At 42.7% G+C, this 26437-nt stretch overlaps 1 protein-coding gene across 6 annotated transcripts; it reads right to left on the bottom strand.

The window, feature by feature from the left end:
- Positions 1 to 226: 226 nt before the first annotated feature.
- map3k14a (mitogen-activated protein kinase kinase kinase 14a) lies at positions 227 to 24796 on the bottom strand. 6 transcript variants are annotated; one of them, XM_054740204.2, is made up of 16 exons: positions 16591 to 16618; positions 7949 to 8203; positions 7783 to 7864; positions 7483 to 7705; positions 6971 to 7360; positions 6742 to 6876; positions 4911 to 5040; positions 4653 to 4781; positions 3461 to 3565; positions 3218 to 3375; positions 2983 to 3133; positions 2383 to 2694; positions 2198 to 2304; positions 827 to 965; positions 645 to 745; positions 227 to 569 (listed from the first exon to the last, which is right to left on the bottom strand). In XM_054740204.2, the coding sequence occupies exons 1-16, from the start codon at positions 16601 to 16603 to the stop codon at positions 408 to 410; spliced, it is 2592 nt and encodes an 863-aa protein (XP_054596179.2). In that variant the 5' UTR covers positions 16604 to 16618; the 3' UTR covers positions 227 to 407. The 6 variants fall into 6 exon arrangements, with proteins under 6 accessions (XP_054596179.2, XP_015804196.3, XP_015804195.3 ...); XM_015948710.3 differs by lacking the exon at positions 16591 to 16618 and adding an exon at positions 24734 to 24796 and having other exon boundaries at positions 645 to 965; XM_015948709.3 differs by lacking the exon at positions 16591 to 16618 and adding an exon at positions 24707 to 24793 and having other exon boundaries at positions 645 to 965.
- Between the last annotated feature and the right edge of the window lie 1641 nt (positions 24797 to 26437).

The raw sequence follows: 26437 nt of genomic DNA, 5'->3' as shown, positions 1-26437 counted from the left end.
ACAGGACAAGAGCTGAAGGCTTCACCATAACCATCAGAACTAACCCTCACGCAAGACCAAAAAATATTTTAATCTCATTTTGATGCACCTTCAGTTTATTAAAAAATAAAGTAATTTCACTACATAAAAGCTGGAATCACTTATAATTTATTAAAGGGGATGTAGAAATGATTGACCAAAGCTGCTCTGTGGTTGTGACTGAGGAGTGAAGAAAAACAAAATGAACTAATAATTCAAGGTGTTTATTACGTTAAATACAAGTGCAATGAGAACAGCATTCAAATATCACAAGACAGGTTCAACACTACGAGACTTTTTCTCCACACTGAAATAAAAGCAGGAACATTTTAAAAGCCTTCCAGCGTATTTTGAAATGACGCTTTAACATTCAGCCGACGGGGAGGGCTCTAGCGTGTCTCCAGCACCCGGTCTCTGATCCTCCACCTCCATGCAGAGCTGAAGTCTGGAGCAGGAACACAGCGCAGCTCTAGTCCGGATTCCAGCACCTCCTCGTTGTGAGCGATCTGCCGACCCTGAAGGGTCTCCAGGGTGAACACCCGCTCAGAAATCTGCAAAAGAAACTCACTCAGCGCCTTCTCGTGCTTCACTGAAGCGTATAAATAAAACCTGCAGCAACATCGCACCTGATCACTGATTCCAGTGGCGATGTGGCCAACCTTCACGCGCCGCTTCTCCCTGATCCGAATGCTTCTCCTGCTGAAGTCTCTGATGCAGACATCCACCCCTGACCCAACAGCAGAACACACACGAGCAGTGTGTGGTAAATCAGGTGGAGGGATGTTTTTTTTTGTGGATTTTATCTTACCTTGAAAACACCAGGGTGGTCGAAACGGTGTTTGACCCAACAAATCCGTACTCAAGACCTGAGCATCTGATTGGCTGTTGTAGGAGAAGAAGCCGGAGCTGAAGTCGTCTGCTGGGCTGAGGGACCAGCGGCCAGAGTCCTTGGAGAGAAACAAAGGTTTTAGATGGCAGTACCTTAACGATACTTTTGTATCTAAATCTATATTTTTTTCATTTTAAGTGAGGATAAACTACTGAAAGGGTTTGTTCTTATTGTTTATATTATTTTTTTTATATTTATTTATATTATTTATTTCAGTTTTTTCTAAGCAAAACGGAGCAAAGCTACAGTGCAAACAGTAAAGGCACAAAACTGAAATATTTGTCTAAAATTAGCCTTCACAAATGCTTCACTTCGTGTCAGTAACAGCAGCAACAACAACCCTGCTGAACTGCATTTATAACACCGGTAAACAGCGAGTAAGTAGGTGTTATGTCCCGTTTCTGCTTCTATCGGCCGACAGTGGTTTGGAGGGTGATGGACTCGGGTTTACTTTTTTGCTGTCAAAGACTTTTCATGTTTCAGCTCTCAAGATGACGCCCTGCAGGACAAGGTGCTTTGTTAAATTGCTGGTACTTCTGATTTTCGCAGCACAAATCTTCTCGCCGGTGTTGCATTTAGCTGCTGCTTACTTTTGTAAAATGCACCAAACGCTAGAGATTTACAGCATTTTTCATCTGCAGAGAAGTGTTGCTGAAAGAAGACACGTCTCCTCCTGACATAACGTGACTCAGGATTAGTCATGTGACCCGTGACGGTACACTGGAGCATTTTCATACTTTTTTCCTGATATCGGTACCTACCGAATGTTTTCACTCAGTTCCAAAGAAATCCAGAGCTCTGGCGCCCAGCTCTAAGCATTACTCAACCTTTCTCATGGTCAGCTGAGATCTTCTGTTTCTCCTCTGCTGGAGGTCTGGGTTACGTTTACTGTTTTGCATCACCGCTGTAGCGCGGGAGCTGAATGCGTCACATGTTCAGAGTATTTTGACCCGAGGCTGCACTGCATTCTCAACTAATGTTTCTGCCACTCTTTATTTAATAAAATTATTGTGGATGATAAATGAAACTTTAGAGGACAAATACAGCACAGAGAATTTACATACAGCACAATTTTTAAGACCCAGTTGTTAAAATTCAAGACTTTTTAAGGTATTATTTCCAAATTCCTAAATTCAATGCTTTTAAGACTTTTTAAGACCCCCCGCGGGAACCCTGTAGAGCACATCTTAGGTATTAAAAGCCTTCATTAATATTAAAGAGCTTCTAAATTTGAATGTTCAGTTAAAGCGTAAAAAAGTCTCAACTCCAGTCCCAGATTTAAAAAGTCACCTTTTTATCCAGCGGTTCCCAGTTGAGAATGTCGCTGTTGATGCAGGACAGCAGCTGCTCCTGCATCTCAGCAGAATGAAGCTGAGACAGGCTGCTGAGGTAAAAGTCTGGAAACAAACCCCGAGCAGAGCGTAAGCACCACCTCTATGACACGCAACAAGAAGATCAGAAGCAACACGCCTCACCTCGCTCCAGTTTACGAAGCTCCAGCTCGGGCAACGTGGTGACTTTGTTGCCCCACTTTTGGTTCGGCTCAGAAATCAGCACTTGTGGACCAAAGAGCAACCCTTGTTTTGATTCGCGTGAGCCGGTTTCATTCTCGTTCCCAAGATTTAGTTTCCGAGCCTTCCGTTCTGCGGTGGTCACTTTGTCGGCCGACTCCGGGTGCAGCTCTCCGTTCTCAGAGCCATCGCTGCTATAAGGGAGCTGCATTGATTTACTGGTAACATACAGAGGCTCTGCGTAGGGACCCTTGACCGGACTGGTAAAACCTCCAACTAAAATAAAAAAACAAAGCCATACTGCAGATTAGAGCTGGTCTGAGCTGATTAAACTGAAATGAACACAGCTAAAGACTCATGGTCCTGGTTTTGTCTTGCACATTTACAAGCTGCAGGATCGTGGTGGTGACATGCAGAGTTGAAAAACTAAACGTTTCTCAAAGAAACACAGATCTAACGGAGTATCGAGTTGTTAGTTTCCTTTAAACAGCCAGCACCCACGTACACACTGATGACAAGGAACATAAACACTAAAACAAGAGGAAAAACAGAACGTGTCTTTACCTTCCTTAAGAGCTCTGTCAGTCTTGTTTTTCATCTGAGATGCTGATGATCTCTTAACGGGATCCTTCTGGAGTCCAGCCTTTAAAACTTCAGCTGTGAGCGGGCTGCAGTCAGGTGGGATCTCTCTGACGGGAGGAGGATCGTTGGCAATCTGCAACCATCCGAGTGGATTTAGTGATGAACGCACATTTGTGCTGAAGCAACAGCTCTGCCTGTACGCTGTGGTGAATCTCACCTTCAGGTAGAGTCGACAGGTGTAGTATCTTGTCCATGGCTCACACCCATTGAGCATGTGCAGTAACATGCAGCAGCTGCTCCACACATCTGCTTTGGCTCCACGGGGTTCCCCTTTGACAATCTCAGGGGCCATGTGGGTCTCGGTGCCCTTCAGGTCTGGCATGAATGAATCAGAATATGTCATTAAAATCATAGAAGTGGGTAAACAATCACTTAGCTGAGAAGACAGCACAGCATTTACCCTTCAACCCTCTGAGGCTCTGCCCCTGACTGTCCAGTTTCTCTGCGTGACCAAAGTCGCACAGGAAGGTGTCCTTTCCATCTTCTGACAGCAACACGTTATCAGCTGCGAGAATCAAATCAGAGACATGAATCTTTGTGTGGTTCGGTGGTCTCACGGGGACGTTGTTGGAGCTGGAGGACATTAGAAACAGGGCAGCTGCCCACAAACATAGGAGCTGCGTAGCAGGGACACATGGAGCCAGATTGGGACGGCTGCAGGAAGAAACACTTCATGTGGAACCCATAAAGAGATGAGTTCCTCCTGCAGCATTACAAACACCAGGGGGCGCTTGAGCTTCAACCGAAACAACGTGTTGTCTTCACTTCTGCTTTGTTGCTCTTCTCTTTCTTTACTACGGTTTCCTCCTTTTATTTTATTCCTTCTTTTTTCTCATCTTCTGTTCTATACAAGTACTACCACTTCTCTATCTGTGAATCTCTGTGTACGTGTACCACATCACTCCTGTACAATCCTCGCTGGCTGCTTCCTGCTCCCGGTCCCATCCCCCCCATCTGCTTCGCCTTTCTCACCGTCTTGTGCACATGCGCTGCACGGCGGCGGTGAGTCACGCGGTTGGAAATTCCCAGCCCGTCAGCAGTAATCAAGTTTCACAAAACACAGGTGCTGCATGATCGAATCTAGACCGTCTATGACACTCGTGTTCCACACAGCAGCTCCACAACGGCTCTCAATCCTCAAGAAAACAGTCGCTCTCTCTCTCTCTTTGTCTGATTTTCCACTGGATACAACAAGTGAACGCTTCATTCTGTTTTACTGTCACTATAACTACAGAACTGTTTATTGCTGTTTGTAGGCTGATGCCTGGAGTTTGATGTTCATGACAAGAACTTTGTGGAAAAAACTGTTTTTTTAACACTATTTGACGCTTTCATCCAAAGCGATGTACAATTTTTAACCGATGGGGCATGTTGTGATCTGTGGGGGAAACCCACGCATGCATGTGGAGAACGTGCAACTCCGCGCAGAAAGGCCGCAGCTGAGTTTCGAACCTGCAACCTTCTTGCTGCAAGGCAACAGTGCTAGCAAATGCGCCACCATGCAGCCCGTGTTTACCTACAAAACAGTTTTTCATAAAAGTAGCATGGTCAGATCTACTTTGTAGTGTTAGAAAAGAAAGGGATCCGCATACCTTTAATATCTAAATGTGCCACCTTCTTCTTCACCAAGTACTCCAGTGCTGTTAGGACTTGAGAGACGTAATGCAGACTTAGATCTTCAGGCAGTCGGCCACGCTTCATTATCAGCTGGCCCAAGGAGCCTAGTTAGTCAAATAAAGACAGGTAAATAGATATTTAGGCTTCCATTTAACCATGCTTTTATTTTTATAGAGACCAATGAAAAAGTCAGAGTTTGATTATTTAAAAAGGATAACATGAAACTTGTTTACCAGACTTCTGGTCCATCAGAAGGACAACACAGGGCCCGTCTCGGATGACTCCGAAGAGCTCCACCACACGAGGAGATCTGAGGGCACTCCACGCACCCACCTCCTCACTGCTGAACCTCTTCAGGGCGATCTGCAACCGAACCCCACATGGCCCACTTTTAAACTCCGCTGTGTAACAGTGACTACGTTTACATGCAGCCAATATCCGGGTTATGATCGGGTTAAGGTCGGTATTCGGGTTTCTGAGTTGATCAGAATAACCCGTTTACTATGGCGCGGTATAGGGGCCAAAATTAAGACTACTGCCCAGCAGCAGGAGGCTATACAAATTCTGAAGCAAACTACCGACCTGATTAATGATAAGCTGGCGCCGGTAACTGAGAGGCAGGCGCTGCTTACTGAGAAATAGCACCTTTACCAGCGTTACTACTAGGTCATTGACTGGTTCACACACTCCCTCTGCTGTCTATTAGCACGGATAAGCTAGCGTTAGCCTGGATGGGCTGGTGTTAGCATTGGAGAGGCTAGCCATTAGCGTGCCTAGGCTGGCCACTCGCTGGATTTCCTACCCTCTTGACGGACCTTTAGCATGGATAGGCTGGCGTTAGCTTTGGAGAGGCTAGCCATTAGCATGCATTCCCTCTTTCCTGTTCACTCTCTCTCTTTCTTAACATTATTTTAAATCACAATGGCCTATTTTTGCTCATTTTAAATATATTTTTAAACATTTTCTAAATGCTTTTTTATATTTTTACTTTTTTTTTTTTGTTTTTGTGAAGCGCCTCGTGATTTTTATCTTGAGAGGCGCTATAGAAATGATATTTTCTTCTTCTTCTTCTTCTAGGTACGCTTATGGCTAGCCTCTCCTATGCTAACACCAGCCTATCCATGCTAATGGTCTGTCGAGGAGGTAGGAAATTCAGCTAGTGGCCAGCCTAGGCACGCTAATGGCTAGCCTCTCCAATGCTAGCACCAGACCGTCCAGGCTAACGCTAGCCTATCCATGCAAATAGACAGCAGAGGGAGTGTTTGAACCAGTCAATGACCAGCCGAGGGCTGCTAGTCCCTAGCGTATCTAGTAGTAACGCCAGTAAAGGTGCTATTCGTCAGTAAGCAGCGCCAGCCTCTCAGTTACCGGCGCCAGCTTATCATTAATCCGATTGGTAGTTTGCTTCGAACTTTATATAACCTCCTGCTGCTGGGCAGTAGTCTTAATTTTGGCCCCCATACCGCGCCATAGTTTACAAGCATTAATAGAAAGAGTTACCCCTAACTTGCATAACCCGATGTAAATGCGGACGTTGGGGTAGCGTCAGGACGTATGGACTACGTCCAGACGCAATATGCGTCATTTCCGGTTCTTCTTGTTCCGGTATCCGTGAAAACAACAACATGTTTCCCAGTTCGGAAGAGATAGCGACCGCGTTTGTTTGCGCTTTAGTTTCCTCGTCACTCCAAAAGTGTGGTGCTGTGCCGCGACTCGCCATGTTGCTCCCAACTTGTTGTTTACTTCCGGTGTTCTGGCGCATACAAGACGTCTCGCTACTCAAAAGACCAAGATTCCTTGCGAACAGAGCATGCGCAGAACACACGCTTTGATGGGGATATCCCGACATGCGTTTACACGACCAAACATTCGGGTTAGAAAAGGGTTACCCCAGGTGTAGTAACCGGGATTTTAAAAACCCGGTTGTGAGCATATCCGGGTCTTTGGCGGTGTTTACATGGCCGTGCGGAACGGGGTTATTGTGAATATTCGGGTTTTAAAAGGGATACTGGCTGCATGTAAACGCACTCAGTGAGAAAACATAAATGGTGTGCTTCTGTTTACCTTTTTGGCTGCAAATTCGAATCCTGTTTGGGCATCTCGAGCGCCGTGTACTTCTCCATAAGAGCCTTGTTTGATAAAATGTGACAGGACGTACTCACTGCCTTCTTTGTACTCAGAGTCCACAAGCTGAAATTTCTTTCAGGAAAGAAAAAGAGAAAAAGAAACTAATTAATGGAAACAGCTCAAGGAGCACGAGAGGATGTAGTTGATTAAATAAAAATGTCATTACTTCATTAAAAAAAATGATTCCTTCGTTGCGATGTGAATCGTCTGCGGAGAACTCGTCTTCACTCTCCTTTACGTCATTTTCCACATCTCTGAAGAAGGGTCCTGCATAGCAGGGGTCGGCCTGGCTGACGCTGCCTCTCAGGCCGGCGAGGGCGAGGGAGCAGCTTCCCAGAGTGCTGAGGGAGTCTGAGCTTCTGTCATCCTCATAGGAGTGGAGGCTGGAGATCCGGCGCAAACTCGAGTTAGGCCAGTTCAGAACAGCACAGCTGGAGTCGGTGTTGAAGGCTGGTCTGGTGTAGAGAGTGTGTGTCTGATCCTGCTCCACCAGGCTCTCGACACTGCTGCAGCAGGACGCGCTGAGCTCGCGTCTCCCACTCAGGGACAATTCCTCCTAAAGAAGAAGAAGCAAACAGTAAGAGCTGATCAGATCAGACAAAGGGGAGCTGATATTCTTAGAGGCTGTTGTGTGAGGAACGCCCACAACTCAGGTTAGAAGAAGTAAGCGGCTCTCACCTGGATCAGGCCTACAGAACTCCCGCTCTCCTGTTCAGGGACTCCAGAGGGCGTTCGATGTCTCTGCCGCTGCGTCTCCTTCCTCTTCTCCTGCTTTTTCCTCCCTTTGCTCTTCGGTTTCCTCCGGCTCTTCTTTCTCTGTGTGAAACTAACCGACGAGCAGCTTGGCTGCTGGATGGAGGCTGGAGCTGGACATGCCACATTGTTGTGCTCAGAAGAAAGACTGCAAAAGTCGCATGTTGACAAAGTTTAGTGAGTAAATGTAAAATAGTAAAAACCAGAGAGAGATGTCTAGTTTACCTGCTAATGAAACAATTTGGAGAGGGAACATAACTGCGTTCGTGAGAAGAAGGACTGAACTCCTGGGAGTCCTGGGTTTCGCCTGAAAACAGAGAAAACGGTGTTAAATTCTGTCCAGAGGCATTTATTTTACGTTATATAAATAAAGATGAGTTAACATATTCACATTCAGCCTGAGCGATGATAGTTGAGGTCTTTATGGGCTCTTCTCCCACCGTCTCCGCCGTCCCATGTGTCAGGAGTTTACTAACCCATTCTTTTATGCGCACGGAGCCATTTTTGGGGCCTTTTCCCTCCTCCGTCTCCTGCTCTACGCTGGAGCAGGATGGGTAAGACCCCTTCACCTCGGCTTTGGGTGAGTCGGAGAACGGAGACGTAGAATTAAAAAGCCTCTGACTCACCGCCATTTCATCGGAAGGGTCTGCAATGAAAGAATATCAAGTCAGGTTCTTTCTGGGTGATTTCAAATCAAAACATTTTTATGCAGATCTTTCATTAGGAGGCAGGTAGGGGTATCTCAGTTTCATATGGCTGCAAATAATTATGCAAGTATAAAACGTTTAAAAATGATAAATAAATGATAAAATATTAAAATTAAATGTTTACTACAAATACTAATTAAAGGTTCCATATCATGCCACTTTAAACCTTTGAGAACAACAGTAGGTACAGTTAATGATAAAATATTACCATTGGCAGAATTGAGATGTAATTTATCTTAAATATGAGTTTTTATCATCTGCCTGAATTTATACCCAGTAATCAAATGGTTCGTTTCGATGGTTACAGCTGTTGCTGTTTACCTCAGAAAACAGACACTGCAGAGGACAATCAGTGCATTGCCTCCTCCTCCTACCTGCACAGCTGCACTCACTTGGGCCGATCACGTCCTGAGCAGCATAAAAGGGAGAGCTGCCAGGAGGAAGGGAGAGACTGGATCTGTGCCAGTTCTCTCATGTGCTCCATTTATTGGTGTTTTAATGGGTTTTAGTTCTTTAAGCTTAGAGAGGCTTAAGAGCTTTTAGAGGTTTTTAACAGACGAGGGACCAGAGTGCTGGTTACCTCTTGGCTCCCAAGCTTGTGTTTAAGTCAGTGGACTTTGTTTTGTGAATGCTTGGGAGCATTCGGATGTCTGTTTTAAAGTAAACCCTTGGCCATTTTAACAATGTGTTTAAGTACATTTAGATTTGGAGCTTTTTGTCATTTTAAAATCCTTTTAATAAAATCAATGTTTACAATTTCCACAACTGAAACACATGCCTCTGTGTTACTCCCCGTCCTTCTCCATATCCACCAATAGAGGACGTAACATTGATGAAGCTCTGCCCATGCACGCTCCAACAAAATGTGCCTACAAGAGCGTCTTAAGCGAGTCAGTTGGTGTGGCTAGGATAGTCCAGGGGTTAAGACGTCTGTCTGCCAGCTCCATTTTGTCCTGTTCTGACGTCAACTCCCAGTAATGTCGGCAGTAATTTATTTAGCCAGCTGATGTAGGTTTCATGTTTTATACTGAAATTTTATTGATTATTTCTGTAAAGTATTTTGTGTCTCTAAAGATCTCTGCATTTGGTTTATTTACTCTGCTCACCCCACATGGACTCACACTAGCTAAATAAACAAGAGAAAGTAAAAAAAAAAACATCCTCATATTTAAAAAGTTTACCAAGAAAGGACTGAAAACATAATACTGGCAAGTGTAGCTAATAAAAAAAAGAAAAGAAGTTACTGTTCGGACCAGGATGTAAACCTGCACAAAACCACTGCACCACCAAGTCTGTTACCACATAGACATGAATACGTAGACGTCCCATTGGGAGCAAGAGGGTAACAGCATTGCTGCCATATTAGATGGGTCTCCTCACTCTCTACAGTCAATGCAGAGTGGACAACAATGCCCGTTTTTGTGCAGCCTATGGTTGCATAAACCGGCGTACAATTGAAAACAGATCACATGATATTGACTTTTCTAGCCTTCCTGATGGGTAGATTTTATATTTTAATTTACTTTAATTTATTTTGTTTGATGATATTTATATTTTAATTATTATGCTATATACCATGTGTCTAATTTTGTGTTTTTTAGCAGGGTAACCACCTTCCTCAGTAGAAATGGAATCACTGGGGGCGAACGGAGACCCATCTAAGATGGCATCCGGCCACTATGACAGCTCCAATAGGCAGCACCAGTCCACAGGGAGTCTACGTATACATGTCTGTGTGTTACCAGACAGCAATCACCTAAGCTACACACATATCTTGTGTGGGTTTCAAATCCCAGAACAGATTTAAGGGAGGCGCAGGGCCTGTGTCGGGAGCAGGAAAATGGAGTGATGTACAAATTTTACATTGGTCGGTTATCGTGAATTTCTATACAAACACACACACACACGCACACACACATACATACTTGTCTCTGTATCCTTGTGTGGAACCTCCATTGACTTCCATTTATTTTTGGGGCTCCACTGTGCCTAACCCATACCCTAACCCTGACCTTAACCAGTGGGGTTCTATTCCTTACACTAATCTAAACTAAAAGTTAATTCACACCATACCTCTAAAACCAAGTGTTAGGGTGCTTAGCATTGTGTGGAGCAGCAAAATATCCCCAAAGTGGAAATGGCCACGTTACAGGTTAAAGTTAAAATTTGTCCACCTAAACATTTAAAGACAAGTACACACACACACCAACATATTGGACTACAGCTCAAGAGTGAGTTTAACACTCGTTTACTGGAATGAGGTGAAACTTTGAGTGTTTGCAGTAGGCAGAAGGCCCCCTCCCCCTTGCTTAGACAACTGTTTCATTACAGGAAGTATTTTAGTGAAGTAAAACAAGACCAAGGAACCAGTAATGATTTGCATGACCACATAGACATGTGTCACTGCAATATCCATCACACACACACACACACACACACACACGCACGCACGCACGCACACACGCACGCACGCACGCACGCACACACACAGCATTAATCTAAGCACTGTGGAGGCACCTTTGCAGCTTGCTGCATCTCTCAATCTCAAACATCTCGACCTAAATGACCACACAGATGACTACAATTTTACCAACTGAATTTCACTAAACGCAGAGCTTACATCTTACAGACACTAAACTACTGCTCATCTCTAACAAAAGGTGTTAAAATGTTGTATGATGTTACCTTGTTGGCCGACTTCATGTACAGTCTATCTAGAACAACTGTTACTTCCGTATCACAATGCTGTCCTACCACACCCTGTCAAAGTTACGTGGAAAGGAAGTTGAGAAAAAAACCTGCAACAAACATAACCACCAAAAAACTGTGTGTGTGCACGAGGCGGAGTAATCTAAACACCTACTTGACATGTACCAGGCTGAAGCGCTCTCACGCTCCCGTGGATCTGCTCTGAGAAGCCTGATCTACAGAAACTAGGTGCTCTATTTGTCCTTCATGTTTCTCCGTCTCTGCTGCTTCGCTCTGATGCAAGCTGGAAGCCAGAGGGGGAGGAGCTGGCCGACTGCTTATGGGAAAAGCGTAACGCTTCCCCATATTCCTCCTCCTCCTTCTCCCTCCAACCGGGTTGGTTTATTCACACTGACACAGAAAAAAAGAATGCTATGTTTGAATTTGGCTCTGGTTGTGAACCGTGATCAGGGAAAATGCCGAGCGCAAATGCTCTTAAAGCAGGTCTCTCAAAGGAGGATGGGATTTTTGTTTAGAGGAAATAAAAAAAAACACGACCTACAAAGGCAACTGTTAAAAACAAGCAAGCTGTGTGTGTGTGTGTGTGTGTGTGTGTGTGTGTGTGTGTGTGTGTGTGTGTGTGTGTAAGAATATCCCTTCAACCTTAGTGTTGCTTACATGTAAAAGTCCATCACATCATGTCACACCATCAGAAACTATTCAGACTGACTCGTCATTAGCAACCACTGTCTGTCTGCCTTTTTATTCTTCTTACAAAAGAGAAATTCAGAAATCTGACATTATGAATTTGTTGTTGTGGAAAACATTTGCAACACCTGAATTTGGAGCAAGAGCAAAAGCGTTCTTGATCTATCTGAAACAAGCTCACTTTCTTTCCTTTTAAGCAGCAAAACAACTGAACCGACTCAAATCAAAACCACTACAGCACACCGGAAGTTCAGAATACCGCTCGAGAGGCTCTGCCGCATGCCATTAAAACACAAAACACTAAATGCATGATGCTCCTGCACTGATGAAAAAGTACATGTTATTTGAAATCTGTAAACTGTTCGACACAGTTGTGGACAATTAGGATTCAAATTTTGCAAAAGTTTCACGTTTCCATAATTCTCTAAGCTTCTACACTACAGCAGGAGCAATCTAGCTTTTGGTTGCATTTTGTAATTGTATAAACTTATTTGTTTCTTAATTACATTTTATGTTTTATAGACTTTTTCACTCCCATAACTATTTAAACTGTGAAAACTTTGATGTGCTGTATGAAATTGACACAGATAGTGCGTTTACATTGGCATTACGGTTGGGCAACAGACAAATTTGCTGACCATCGCCGACAGTCCGAGAACTTCAACAATCTTTTTTTTTTATCAGCAATGTATTTTTATGCCTATGAGTTAGTCTGGCAAATGGCACATTTTTAAGTAAGTAAATTTTATTTATATTACAAACAAGTGAAAGATGATTTTAAATTCAAGTAAAAAAAAAGGAAGAAAAACACAAAAGGTTTACAAATGAACTACATTTAAATAAAAGGGTCTTCAGCTGCTGTCTAAAGCCTGATTTATGCTTCTCCGTCTGCGTCAGTGCGGAGACACGCAACGCCATTATCCGTCCTTGCGTAGGGCTCAGGCAGGCATGCAAGTACGTACGGAGTCGAGCCCACTTTTTTAAACATCCGTCGAACGAGACGGATTACGCAAGCTTGTGATTGGTCAGGACGCCGCTGTTGTTTACAGCGCCGCCATTGCAAAGAGAGCCGAGGATAACTAGCGGCAGACACGGAGAAGCTTGAAGAATACCTTGCGAAAAAACTCTAAAAATATGAACGTTTAATTCTCCCATGACAGGAGGAGTGAAAAGATGCGCAGCAAGAGTTTTATTTGTGGACGGAGATGACAGGAAACGTAGGTTTAGAGGTGGGGAGCGCATGAAGAGATAGAGGAGAATGAGAGACAAAAATGTCCATGTTAAAAGTCTCTTATATACACAAAAAATACAATATAAACACACTATCTACATGGCAGGATACCACAGAACAGCGCTACGCCCTCTGTTGTCCTGCCGGGCAATTGCTTTGCAACACTCTCCAGGAGACGGAGAAGTAAAAGAGCAAAACGCTTCCGTCAATCCGTGCGTGTCTGTCCCTTGCGGAGCTGACGGAGAAGCATAAACCAGGCTTAAGGGTCACCAGACTGACAGTACTCCGTAAAAGGGATGTACAATGTTAAGCGGTTAACTGCTGTCTAGGTCAGTAGTACTCAATACGCCCGAGGGCCCCTCTTTGTGGCCTCCAGACCATCAGCACCCCCCACCCCGGACCAGACCGGACCTTTAAAGAGAGGGAGACTGCCATACTGTGATACGAGGAGCCCCACTTCCTCTAACCATACTCAAATCGTATGTATCCAGTCCAAGATAGTGCATTTACTATAGTGTTTACTGTTTATAGGGGTTTTTTTGCATTTCAGAGACTTTCTAACATGAACCAATTTGTCCCTTATTTTCCTCCACTTCTTCATGCACTCGCAACATCTAAACCCACGTTTCCCGTAGTTTCTATCCACGAATAAAACGCTTGCTTTATGCTTTATACTTCTCCAGTCACGAGTGAACAAGCGTTCATCTTTTTTCCGTGAGGGATTGTTTAAGCTGCTCCATTTCTGCCACCAGATTTCTTTGGCTCACTTTTTTTTTTGAGGGGGCAATGGCGATGCTGTTGATGAATTTAAAGGAAGCGGCGTCCTGGAGAATCACAAGCTCAGGTTCTCCGTCTCTTTTGACAGATGTTTAGAACACAGAGACGCTGATGCATGCTTTTATCACCGGTAGAATTGACTACTGTAATGCCCTGCTTTCTGGTCTTCCTAAAAGGAGGACTTCAGGTCTACAACTTTTACAAAATTCAGCAGCACGTGTCCTGACGAAGAGTTGACTTGCAGCTGGTTGGTTGTATGCAATATATTTATTCTTGCCTTCATGGTCTCGTTACTTCCGGTATGGAGTGCCCAGGCCGGCCATAGCTCGGCTAAGCTGGGATATTGTTAACATGCAGAGAAATTCAGTTTTCTACACACATTATCTAGGTACCTTAGCTTGATTTGACTTGGTGTCTATATGAATTTCAAAAGTCTGAATTTAGTCAGCAGAGATTAGGGATGTGAATTGGCGAAATTCTGGCGATACAATACTTATCATGATACAGGGGAGATGATATGATATATCACGATATATTGCGATACATTCAGTCAGACAATATTAGCGATTTTTTTTAGACTAAAATTATTGTAGGAAAATTCAATAAATGGTCCAAACTGATACTTGACATGATTAACATGAGGTATCTGAACCATAACAGATTGATTTACATTTCAGTGGTGGAAACAAACTCCATTGCACACTACTGCTGACTAGCAGACGACATTTGATTTGCACCAAAAGAAAAGAAAATACACAAATGTTTACACGTGAATTCTTCCAAAAAAAATTGATACACAGCTTTTGAACATCGATATCATATCACAGGAAAAAATATCGCAATATATTGCTATATCGATATTTTCTTACATGCCTAGCAGAGATAATGATTCAGTATTCTCTCATTGCATGTAAACCCACTAAAAGATATAGAGTAAACAGATGAGCCATAATATTCTAGCGAACCCCGACAGTCTTATTGGCCTTTCTTTTGCCTTTACTCCTGCAGTGTAGCCTTTGTGTCCAATTTTCTGTAGGTATTTCTCAGTTGCTTTAGTGAATCTATTTCTACTTTTATTTAAACTTTCTGATTTGTTTTAGGCAAAACTCAAATCTCCAGGAGATCTTACAAAAGGATAACAGATGCAACAAGCATCTGAGTTTAATCAATGATCCAGTGCTTACTTGGCAGTATCTCTGTTGCTAAGTTCCACAGGAGGAGGAAGCTGTTTGCTTTTGTATATGCGGAGATTGTTAAAGTTTCTCACTGTTGACGTTTGCATGACTAAAACGGTTTAGAGTTCATACTAACAAGCTTTTACCAGGGGAAGAAAAGATCCACGTATGGGTATTTAGACTCAGCTCAGTACAAATAAACTGATAGTTAACTGTGAAGATGTTAGGCATGTACATTTTGGAACATACATTTGCCTAAAGTCATGTAAAAATATGGGAAGCCCAATAAACAAGTTTTCTGTATTGTCAGTATGGAGTAGTCGTGTGTTGTCGATCACAATATTTGAAGTATCAAGTTAGAAATATCCCTCTTCCAGCTGCCAACTGTAATTAGAATCAAGTACGGCTGGACATTATATATATATATATATATATATATATATATATATATATATATATATATATATATATACACAGTGCTAACCCTAATTAATCATAGCCCTGGCAAATTTTGACTTAAAGTTACTTTTATTCAACCAGCAAGTATTTTTCTGATGGAAAATAACATAAGTATCTCCCAAAAGATATTAAGACGATGTAGTATAAGCGGCATTAGAAGAAGAAAAGATCTTTTCTATAGCGCCTCTCAAGATAAAAATCACGAGGCGCTTCAAAAAAACAAAAAATTTCAAATATAAAAAAGAATTTAGAAAATGATTAAAAATATGTTTAAAATTAGCAAAAGTAGACAATTGTGATTAAAAAACAAAATGTTATGAAAGAGAGAGAGTGAGTAGGAAAGAGGGAAATCAGTGGATCCTGAGGAAGGTGGAATAGGTGGGGAGAGCAGAATAAAGAGAGAGTGGTGAAGAACGTCGTACAAAAGCCAGCTTGAACAAGTGAGTCTTCAGCTGCTTTTTAAAGGAGACCTCTGAGTCCACTGATCTCAGGCTCAGGGGGAGAGAGTTCCAGAGTCTGGGGGCCACAGCAGCAGATGATCTGTCACCTTTGGTCTTTAGCCTGGTGCTGCACAACCAGTAGGCTTTGATCACTGGACCTCAGGGACCTGCTGGGTGTGTAAGGACCAAGAAGATCACCAATGTAAATGGTGCTTGTCCATGTAAGGCCCTATAGACCAGAACCAGGATCTTGAAATGAACCCTGAAGTTGACTGGCAACCAGTGAAGCTGGAGGAGAAATGGGGTGATGTGGGTGTGTTTGGAGGACTTGGTCAGAAGCCGAGCACAGGCATTCTGGACCACCTGTAGACGGTTCAGGGAGGTTCTGCTCAGACACGTGAAAAGAGAGTTACAGTAGTCTAACCCCTTCTTCCCACAGGAGCCGTCAGCAGCACGTTACTGCAGCAGCACGTCATAGCTGCTGATAGGAACCGCTGTGGTCAACAGAACTTTTTCCACCGGAGCCGTCAGCAGCGTGAGTCGGCCGCGTCTCAAGAGCAGCATATCACGGCCCTTAAGCGCCGGACCTATTTTCTACGCGCAACGCCTCTGAAACGGGTCAAGTTCGACATTTTTGGGGAAGGAAAGACAGGAAATCGGACGCGGAAATGGAGCGAAGCTCCCGAGATTTTCAGAATAAAGAAATGTACTGCCTTCCGGTTGCTTTACTTTAAAAAAAAGTCACTAACTGTGTGGCCCCGTGAGAAGTTATCACCTAGCTAGCGGTCTCCTTTGTTTTTCAGGTCCGTATTGGCGATTATAAAATGGACAGAACATAAAACACAAACCTTTTGGAGCCATGTTGTAATTTTCTCCTGCTTGTTGTTGTGTTTACTGACGAAGTCACTCGTGTGACTTCGTGCTCTGTCGGTGACAGCTGCTCCCCTGCTGCTTCGCATCTCGTGGGAAGGGCCAAGACGTGCTGCTGCAGTAACGTGCTGCTGACGGCTCAGGTGGAAAGAAGGGGTAAGCGTGAGGAGATGAAGGTGTGGATAACTGTCTCAAGTGCAGAGTGGGACAGAATGGGATTCAGTTTAGCAATGTTCCTGAGATGGAAGAAGGAAGAGCGAACAAGAGAACCGACATGAGAATCCAGGGTGAGAGCTGGGTCATGGAAATTAAAACATTTCTCAGCTTTTATTTACATTTGAACAAAAAGTGTCCAATCCAAAATCTTTCTTATCCTTCTCAAAGTCTGTAGGGAAATCCCAAGTCCTATACCATTCCAAATAGTCCAAGCTGTTCTAAAGCATCCAAATTATCCTACTTAATTGGGAACGGCTGTTTTAATCAACTCAACAGGTGAATAACAGCAGCTCTCTGCAGTGGGTTTGTGGACAGTAAAGGCTAAAGCCTGATTCATGCTTCTCCGTCTGCGTTAGTGCGGAAACAAGCAACGTCCTTGCGGGCCTGCTGGAGAGCTCCGCAAGGACATACGGAGTCAAGCTCTCTTTTCTAAACATCCGTCAGTCGAGACAGACAACGCAAACTTGTGATTGGTCAGGACGCCGCTGTTGTCTACAGCGCCGCCCTTGCGCCCTCAAAGACATAAAGAGAGCCGAGGATAACTAGCGGCAGACATGGAGAAGCTTGAAGAATACCTCGCGAAAAAACTCTAAAAACATGAACGTTTAATTCTCCGTGACTGGAGGAGTGAAAAGATGCGCAGCAAGCGTTTTATTTGTGGACGGAAATGACAGGAAACGTGGGTTTAGAGGTGGCGAGCGCATGAAGAGGTGGAGAATGAGAGACACATTTGTCTGTGTTAAAAAGTCTCTTAAATACACAAAACACACAATATAAACACACGATCTTGGACCGATACATGACAGGTTACCACAGAACAGCGCTACGCCCTCTGTGGTCCTGCTGGGGAATTGCTTTGCAACACTCTCCAGGAGACGAAGTATGAGAGCAAAACGCTTCCGTCAATCCGTGTGTGTCTGTCCCTTGCGGAGCTGATGGAGAAGCATAAACCAGGCTTTAGACAAAGGAGTTCAGTGAGGACCTGCAGCTGTGCATTGTGCCTGCTCACAGGTCAGGAAAGGGCTACAAGGTCATTTCTAAATGTTTTCAAGTTCCAGTGGCTACAGCGCATAGTATTATTAAAAAATACAAGATGTTCCACACACTGTGGAAAATCTCAGAGGACGTGGTCAGAAGCTAAAAGTGACACCTGTGCTGGCCAGGAGGACAGAGAGAGGTGAAAAAGAACCCAAGGATCACCACCAAGGCCATCCTGGTGAATGTGGGCTTTGCTGGTGGCAATGTCTCAGGGCAGACAATCCAATGGGCCATTTCCATCTGTACCGGGTAGGGTTGTCACGGTAACCGGTATAGCGGTAAACCCCGGTAAAAAAGTTGACAATAAAAATAACCGTCCAGTTTTTAAAAAACTATATTATCTCGGTGGGTTTACCGTGGCCGCGGTTTCAGCGCGGTGACCCTTACCAGCCACCGTCGCTTCAGCTGAAGTTCCCGCGGCGCGCACACGCACTTTTTAGTTTGCAACGGCACCAAAACTTTGAAGCTGAAATAATGGCCGAAGGAGGAGACGGCAGCGCCCAGGACATCCATCAGCCCTCAAAGAAGACTAAATCGGAAGTATGGGCATATTTTGGATTTCTGAAAAATGCCGAGGGACAGTTAATAGAAGACTGCTATCCCGTTTGCAGAACGTGCAGGAAACAAGTGTCTGCAAAAGGCAGCAACACTTCGAATCTAATGGCTCATCTGCGTGACCATCACCCACGTCTCCACAGCCAGTGCAAGGTAAGTCAACATGAGCATTTTAGCTTAAATGCATGACGCGAGGACTTTTGGTTGAGGGAGAATGCAACGAGTCACTATATACTGCAGCCGCAGCGTCCTCTGCCAGCATTTAAACCGTGTCACGGACACCCTGTTGCTGGATGAAGCATCTTATTTGTTCATGATGAAGAGAAATATACAATTAGTTCCTTGTCATTGATTTGTTTACTTATTCAATGCCATTTATACTTGAACATTTGGATTTGATTACATAGTGTAGTAGTTATTTTAGTAATTTGTTTAAAGTGGCTGTTTGTTTTAAATACATATTTTTTTAAGGTTGACTTGTACAGTGCTCAAGTCAAGTGTGGACTGGAGTTTTAGATTTTCATGTTGATAATGAAGAAAACAAGTATATGAGAAAACAAGTGGTGTTTCTTTGATTTGTTTACATATTGTTTATGTTTTGAATGTTTGGATTTGTATAATTTAAACCTGCACTGACTACTGTAACATGTTCCAGAAAAAGAAGATATTTGTTCCTTTACTTGTGAAAAGTTGCACTTTTGCTAAGGCTTTGTGTTATTTTAGGTTTAATAAACACTGTTAAACCTTTTCAGAACTATTTCAGTTTGTGTAGAACAGGACTATCAATGCTTTCTGAACATATGCAACACCGTTTAAAAAATACCGCGATAATACCGAAAACCGTGATAATTTTGGTCACAATAACCGTGAGGTTAAATTTTCATACCGTGACAACCCTAGTACCGGGTCGGCCCGGGCCGGGTAGCGTAGGTTGTTTACATATCTGGGTGGCCTGGTTTTTTCCGGGCCAACCAAGGCTCATTCTCAGCCCTCTTCTCGAGGGGGTCTGCTTCAGGCCGACCAGGGCCAACACACCCACTGCTGACAGCAAAATCACACCTTCCATTAGAGCAAGCCTCTGATTGGTGGGTAGAATCAGCCCGCATGGGCTTAAGACAAGGATGTGTGGAATCAACCAGGCCAGGCTGGGGCCGACTGGGGCTACCCGGCCCAGGCCGACCCGGTACAGATGGGAATGGCCCATTACAGATCTGCACACTGCTGGGTTCCACAGACGCAGACAGAGGAGGACGCCGCTTCTATAGATAAGGCACATGAAAGCTCACTTGGCCTTTGCAAATGCTCATCTGAAGAAGACCTGTATTAGGGTCAGATGAAACAAAAATTTATGGTCACAATTTGGCATAAAAAAGAAGACTTGAACCCAAAGAACACTATCCCCACTGTCAAACATGGTGGAGAGAACATAATGCTTTGGGGGTGTTCTTCAGCCAATGAACCAGGGAAATGAATCTCAGTAAACAACACAAAGAAAAAAGAGCAACACATGAGGATTCTTAATGACAACATCAGGCAGTCTGCAGAGAAACTTGGCCTTGGGCACCAGTGGACATTTCAGCATGACAATGGCCCAAAACACACAGCAAAATTTGTGAGGAAATTGTTAGCAGAAAACCACATTAACATTTTGGATCGGCCTAGCGGCTGGGTGATGTGGCCTAAAATCAATATCACGATATATTGAAGATTTAACCTCGATAACGATAAATGGATAACTACAGGTATGCGCAGAAACAAAAGTTGTCCACTAGATGGGGCTGTCACGTGTATTACGTTGAGTCACATTTTTACGTGCCTCTAGGTAGTACAGCTTCTTAAAGGGACATAACCGTTGCCAACCTACACACATCTTTTCATTTTTTTATTATCAAATTTATTGACATGGGAAAAATTATCTCGATAAGAGTCAAAAATTTCGATAAAGATACATTTTCGAATTATTGCCCAGCCCTACGTCAGCCCTACGTGGCAAGACCACACAAACCACGTTAGACTCATTTTTTTTCCCAGGTGAAGAGTTAAAATTAATATCGGATTCTGCCAACAAAAAGGCTCTAAAACAATTCATATGTAAATATTTTGCATATTTATTGCAAAATATCTTTTCTGCTGCTTTAGTGCTGCAACAACATTTTATTGTTAATAATAAATTATTATACCTTTTGTTTAACTACAGCATCGATACGCTTCCTGTGCACAGATTATTAAGGATGTTTGTTTCAGCTGTGAGATTAGACGATAGGGTCAATGATAAAAAAAAAATAGTTTGTCACAGACTCCATGGAAACTTTCAGAGAATCCACAAATAGTGTCTTTCAGATGGTTTTGTTACTGACAGATTTTTGTGTTTAGAAAAGAAGCAGATGAGACGGCGGGCCTGACAATTTTGTTTTTTTGTTGGACAATATTAGAACATGTCAGTGATGTCTGAGGTGTTTTTACAAACACTGTATAATTAACATTCCTGGACAGGGTAGGAATTGCACAGATGGGGGGTGTTCCATTTTGCTTTGGCCCTCAAAATGCCTTGAGACGGCCCTGGGTGTGTGACAGTTTTGAAGGTGATCTGAATTGTATCAAATGTATAAATATTACACGTGTATAACTTACGTTATACAGGTAAAAACATGTAGTGAAGATAAAGCTACCTCTTACTTTTCAGCACTTAGTTTTGTTCTCTTGTTTTTTATTGAACTATTTCCTGTCCTGTCTGTCTCTCATCTTCCTGCATCTCCTCTAAACTCTCCAGAAAAACTGCTGCCTGGATTCTTACTTTTTCACCTCATCAGTTACTTTTGAGCAGGTCAAAGAGATCTCCTGACCGCAAAGCGGAGTGCGCGTTTCGATGCTGCGTCAGTGAGGTGAAATCACCGCAGCACACGATGAGCGGAGCGCGTCAGGAACGATTAAAAGACAGAATACCAGAGGATATAAACTAGTGGTGTGCATCTCTACCTGCCTCACGATTCGATCCGATTCCGATTATCTGCCTAACAATTCGATTTGAGTCTGAAATGCATCACGATTCTTCACACAAAAATTTTCATTACTTAATAAAAGCAGTAGAATAGTTTTCAATTTCTTTTTGATTTAGAAATCCCTGAAAAACAGAACATTCATCTATTCACTATAGTGAGCAATAATTTTTAAAGTGTGCTGCCTATAATTACTTAAATAATATAAGAAATAATGTTTTCGGTAGAGCAGCTTTAAGAAATAATGTTTTCGGTAGAGCAGCTTTAAGATAGAATATTACTGAACTTAAAAATAGTAAACAAATACTGTGTTAAGTGATTCTTTCACATCCAGGATCCCAAAACCGAAATTAGCCCAGACATCCGATTTAAATGTAACGGGTACATCTTTGATTACTGGTAATGTTGGCCCTGTATCCCTGTCTGCCTTTTCTGTTTTAAATTGGCGCTAGGGCAACTCAGTGCACATGTCATTGCAACTCTGCCCCCAGAAGTAATTGTAAAACCTCAAAACTTTATTGTCCTGCATAGACATAGACCAGGGATCGGCAACCTGTTCCCATCAAAGATCCATTATTACCCATTATTAACCGTTTCCCACAGTAAAGAAAACACCGCAGCAGCCGCGGCGTTGTGGGCGGGGCCTACCCTCAGACAGCAGAGCGCTAATGTGTTGGCTCACAACAGGTGACAGCAGCCAGTACCGGTCGCTCGTGTACATCAAAGTTATCTTTCATAAGAAGATAATCAATAAAATGATTTATATAAAGTTGATCCAGAAGCTGTAGCCCGTCTCTGCCTACAATATTTTGATATTTTTCACCCTGTTGGTGGTTTTACTGAGCAGGTGCCACTTTTGTCATACGTTTCTTTTTAAAACATGTTTAGACTGTTCAGAATACAAATCCAGGCTCTGTCACGTTTGATTGTTGTAATTAAACTTTGTAGGTGGGGAAGGTCAGAAAAGGATCCGATCATTTTGTTTTTCCCTCATTTACAGTGACGGAGATAACGGCGCAGTGCGCCTGGCTCTGGTGTTAATCAAGTTAAATTATATCTCTTTGCAACAATTTTCAAAAGAAAACAGAACAGTTAAAAGCAGGGCTTGTGTTGTGTTGACCGGATAGTTCCCGTATTTAACCGTTTATTTTGACGGAGAAAGAATAGAAAGAACTACCCCGACGCATGCAGACGAACTGACACTTTATTCGTTTCGCGCAGATGTCGCTAAATCACTTAAGAAATTATTCTCATCTGAGCTTGACACTGAGCTCAGCGCAGCTCGCTGTCAGCGCGTACGTACGGCGCACAGCGAGCTGAAGTTGTGGAGAGGGGCTTGGAGCACGTCGCAGAACCAAAGCGCAGGAAGATTCCTCCGACTGAAGCGAGACTTGTCACTTAGAAAATGTTCCCTGATTATGAAACTTTGGCTGAATAGCGCTTGTTCCTGTCTCCAATGTGGCGACACATCCAGGAGCTGAGGAGAATCTCAGAATCTCACGTCCTCGTCAGCTCAGAATGCGCCTATATGATTACGCACAAGCGTGACGCGTCAACCCGGTCTCACAGTAAGACCGGGTTGGAGCTGTTCAGGTTTACGCAGACGATCTTTACATTTAGAATTGGCATACAGATGTAAAATTAATGCAGTAAAATATAAAACTTTTTATTTAAATATCCATTCATTATTTTATAAGTACAGAGAGCCACATCAGATGGATGGAAGAGCCGCATGCGGCTCCAGAGCCGCGGTTGCCGACCCCCAACATAGACATAGGGAGAGAATCTCATTATGTCACGTTGCTGCATCGATGCGGAATCGTGCACGGCTGAATCGCGATGCATCTTAGAATCGATCATTTTTCCCACCTCTAATATAAACAGAAATTAATGATCACGTGTTAATAATAATGTTTTGTTGCACCACCTTGAGAATGTATTGTGCGCTGGATGCAGCAGGCGCACCAACGATCAGTGATCTGCGTCCTCTCCGCTCAACAGAATCTCGCTACGCTGAGAGTCCATAAATATTGTAATATAGAAACTGGATCTTTCCCTGAAAGCAGGGGCGGATCTACAAGGGTGGCAGTTACCACCCTAAAAGAAAGTCTTGCTACCCCTACAGCCGCCCCAGCTGGCAGCTATAAATTTAAGAAAAAACAAAGTTTTTCCAACTCTCAGACTCATAAAGACCTATTTGCAGTCTGCTTTGACAGAGATAAGACTATCAAGCTAGGCTGTACTCAGCATTGAATCAAAATGGACAAAATCTTTGGATCTTGATGAATGTGTAAATTGTTTTGCCGAGCAACATGGAAACTGCCGCGTTTAGCTGTTGTAGGAAGGACATAATTTTATTATGTGTTTTATTTGCGTGATGGGCCTTTAAGCTTATTAAATGAGGACCCAAAACAAATGAGTATGTAAATACTGGGAAAAGAAAAAGGAAAACATGTTTCTGAGTGAACAATAAAACCAAAGTACAATATCTCGTTGCAGTGAAATATTTCTTTACACACAGTGCAATTGGATTTACCTTGGTTCAGCTCGGGGACACACACTCACACACACACATATGTTTATGTGTATATGTATATTATATATATATACATATATATATATATATATATATATATATATATGTGTGTGTGTGTGTGTGTGTGTGTGTGTGTGTGTGTGTGTGTGTGTGTGTGTGTGTGTGTGTGTATTTATATATATATGTGTATATATGTATATGTGATGGGACAGGCAGACAGTTGCAACCACCTTTTTTACCATTTATTCCTTTATCACGACTACCACTTGCCACATGTGTGTGTATATATGTATTGCCATCCTAGAAAAATGTTTGCCCCAATTCTGCCACCCCATAAATTTTGTAGATCCGCCCCTGCCTAAAAGATATCTAGCCCCCCATAACTCGATCCCTGCTCCTAGATGAAAAACCGGTCATTTTGATCAATGTAGGAAAGAAGAGTGAAAAGTGAACACGTCCAGGGTAAAGAGGACGTATGGTCACCCTAAAAGTTGATGACTTGATCTACCTCACTATGGTTTTAACATTACTAACATGAACAGGTTGGACACCATTGCAACATTAGAATATATATATTTCGTGCGTGTGCTTTACAAGCAAAGAATGTAACTTCTTTGTAGCCACATCCGCACGCCATGATGGCACAAAAACGGAACTGCGACGGAGCACCGAAACTTAACAAAACGTTTCTGGAATAAAAGTTAAACAGAAGCCACTAAGTTTACAGACGCAAAACGTGATATGAACAATTACCTTTACACGTATAACAGTGTAACTCACGGTTCTTGGTGTGAGAGGCGTCGGCTGACTGAAGTTCGACTCGTTTTCAGACCGGAAACGAACAGTCATTTTCAAAATATTTTGTTCATGATTAACAGCATCTGTTTGGCACATTCAACAAAACTACAACACAAACACTAGAAACTTGCCATATTTACACGTTTTAATGTTTTTTTTAAACTTCTAGTTTAAATTTTCATATTTTTGTGGCATATTTTTCGTTGTGCTTTTAATTTGAAAGTAAAATGTGATTTTGCCTTTAGACGCAGAGTTGGTGAAGAGTTAGAAAAAGTTATTCCAGACTAAAAAAGCAAGACATTTGTTCAATAATAAGAACATAAAAGTTAGTTTATGCATGCAAAATCCATTATAATTAATTATTACATTAATAAATAATAAGAATAATGTATCTAATGCTGTTAATCGTTTTAAAAGAAGCATCATTCTAAAACAAATAGTTGAAACTTGAGAGATCATTGTTTACACTACAAATGTATTTTATTTGTTTTTTCAAAAACATCAGAGAAGTTCCATCCTTGGATAGTTCTCTCTTGATAGGTTCTTCCCGGCACACAATTTGATTTTATATCACAATGTGACTGCACAGTTGATTGATGAATAAAGGATTTTTATTTTATAATCCAAGCCAATGTGCCCCCCCCCCCCCCCCCGCTCTGGTTGTGAGATGGACGGAGCGGTGAGCTCCACCTGCTGTTGATGGGACGGGTCCGGTTCTCCCAGAACCATGAGCTGGGCTGCGCGTGCCATCAAAATGACATGCTTTATTTAGAAATGCAGCCGCGTCGTCAGCCGGTGTTGACGGAGCTTCAGTCCCGAATGTTTCTCTTTTGTTTTCACTCATCAGCCACATATCACTCGCTCACAGCAAGCTGGTCTTTCTACCGTGGTGACTCCCTCATATGTTCCCTCTCCTACATTAGTTGGTGACGCGGTGAATTCAAACAATATTTTAATGTTTTAATTCACCACTTCACCAGTGTGTTTTTCCTGTTTGTGAGGCGAACCCTCCTGATACTGGTACGGAAGCCTGGAAGGGCCAAAATTCCTCAAACTTTTTTTCTACTGCTGATATACAGTTTTTCTCAGTCGCTTTGGTGCGTTTCTCAGATCAGAATTAAAATTCTCATAACTATTAGTTCAACCTCCACAACATTTAGTCATTTGTGCACATCATAGTAGCAATTTCTCCTTTCTCTGAACAAACTGCAAATGATTTTGGACATGTATCAGTTGCTTTCATACATTTCTCTGCTGTTTTTTGACATTTCCATTTGCTTATGTCATGTCAGTCAAAATGAATTATACTAATGGATGCTGAATAGTCACTCTCAATAAAACTAATAGTCTTACTTTCCTTGCTTGAGTCATTACACACAAAATTGTTGAACTAGTTATCAAATGTCAAATATCAGTCATCTGTCAAGCAAATTCTATACCTTTCTTTATCATTTTATTCTGGAAATGTCTCCTAAATTGAACAATTGATCACAGATGAATTTCATCTGTCACTCATGAGGAGGTGAATCCTCAATTGGCAAGCATATATGAACTGAGCAGGAGCTAGTGTGTACCATTTCTATACTTCTGTATACTTCTCCACTCCAGGAGATACTTTCCTCGCTGCATTGCGAGGGATGACATCCATTGTGATGTAGATGAAAATATGTGGCCAGACAGACAGAA

Source organism: Nothobranchius furzeri, chromosome 5 (assembly GCF_043380555.1).
Source record: "Nothobranchius furzeri strain GRZ-AD chromosome 5, NfurGRZ-RIMD1, whole genome shotgun sequence".
Classification (NCBI taxonomy): domain Eukaryota; kingdom Metazoa; phylum Chordata; class Actinopteri; order Cyprinodontiformes; family Nothobranchiidae; genus Nothobranchius; species Nothobranchius furzeri.
Note: the sequence above shows the minus strand (reverse complement) of the source record. Positions and strands in the feature narration are given on the sequence as shown.

Excerpts from the sequence above, each read along its gene's own strand:
- map3k14a (XM_054740203.2), bottom strand. Across the intron at positions 7,865-7,948 it reads TATCATCGCTCAGGCTGAAT|GCGAAACCCAGGACTCCCAG; the intron begins GTGAATATGTTA and ends CTCTGTTTTCAG. Across the intron at positions 5,041-6,741 it reads TCGAATTTGCAGCCAAAAAG|ATCGCCCTGAAGAGGTTCAG; the intron begins GTAAACAGAAGC and ends GTTCGGTTGCAG.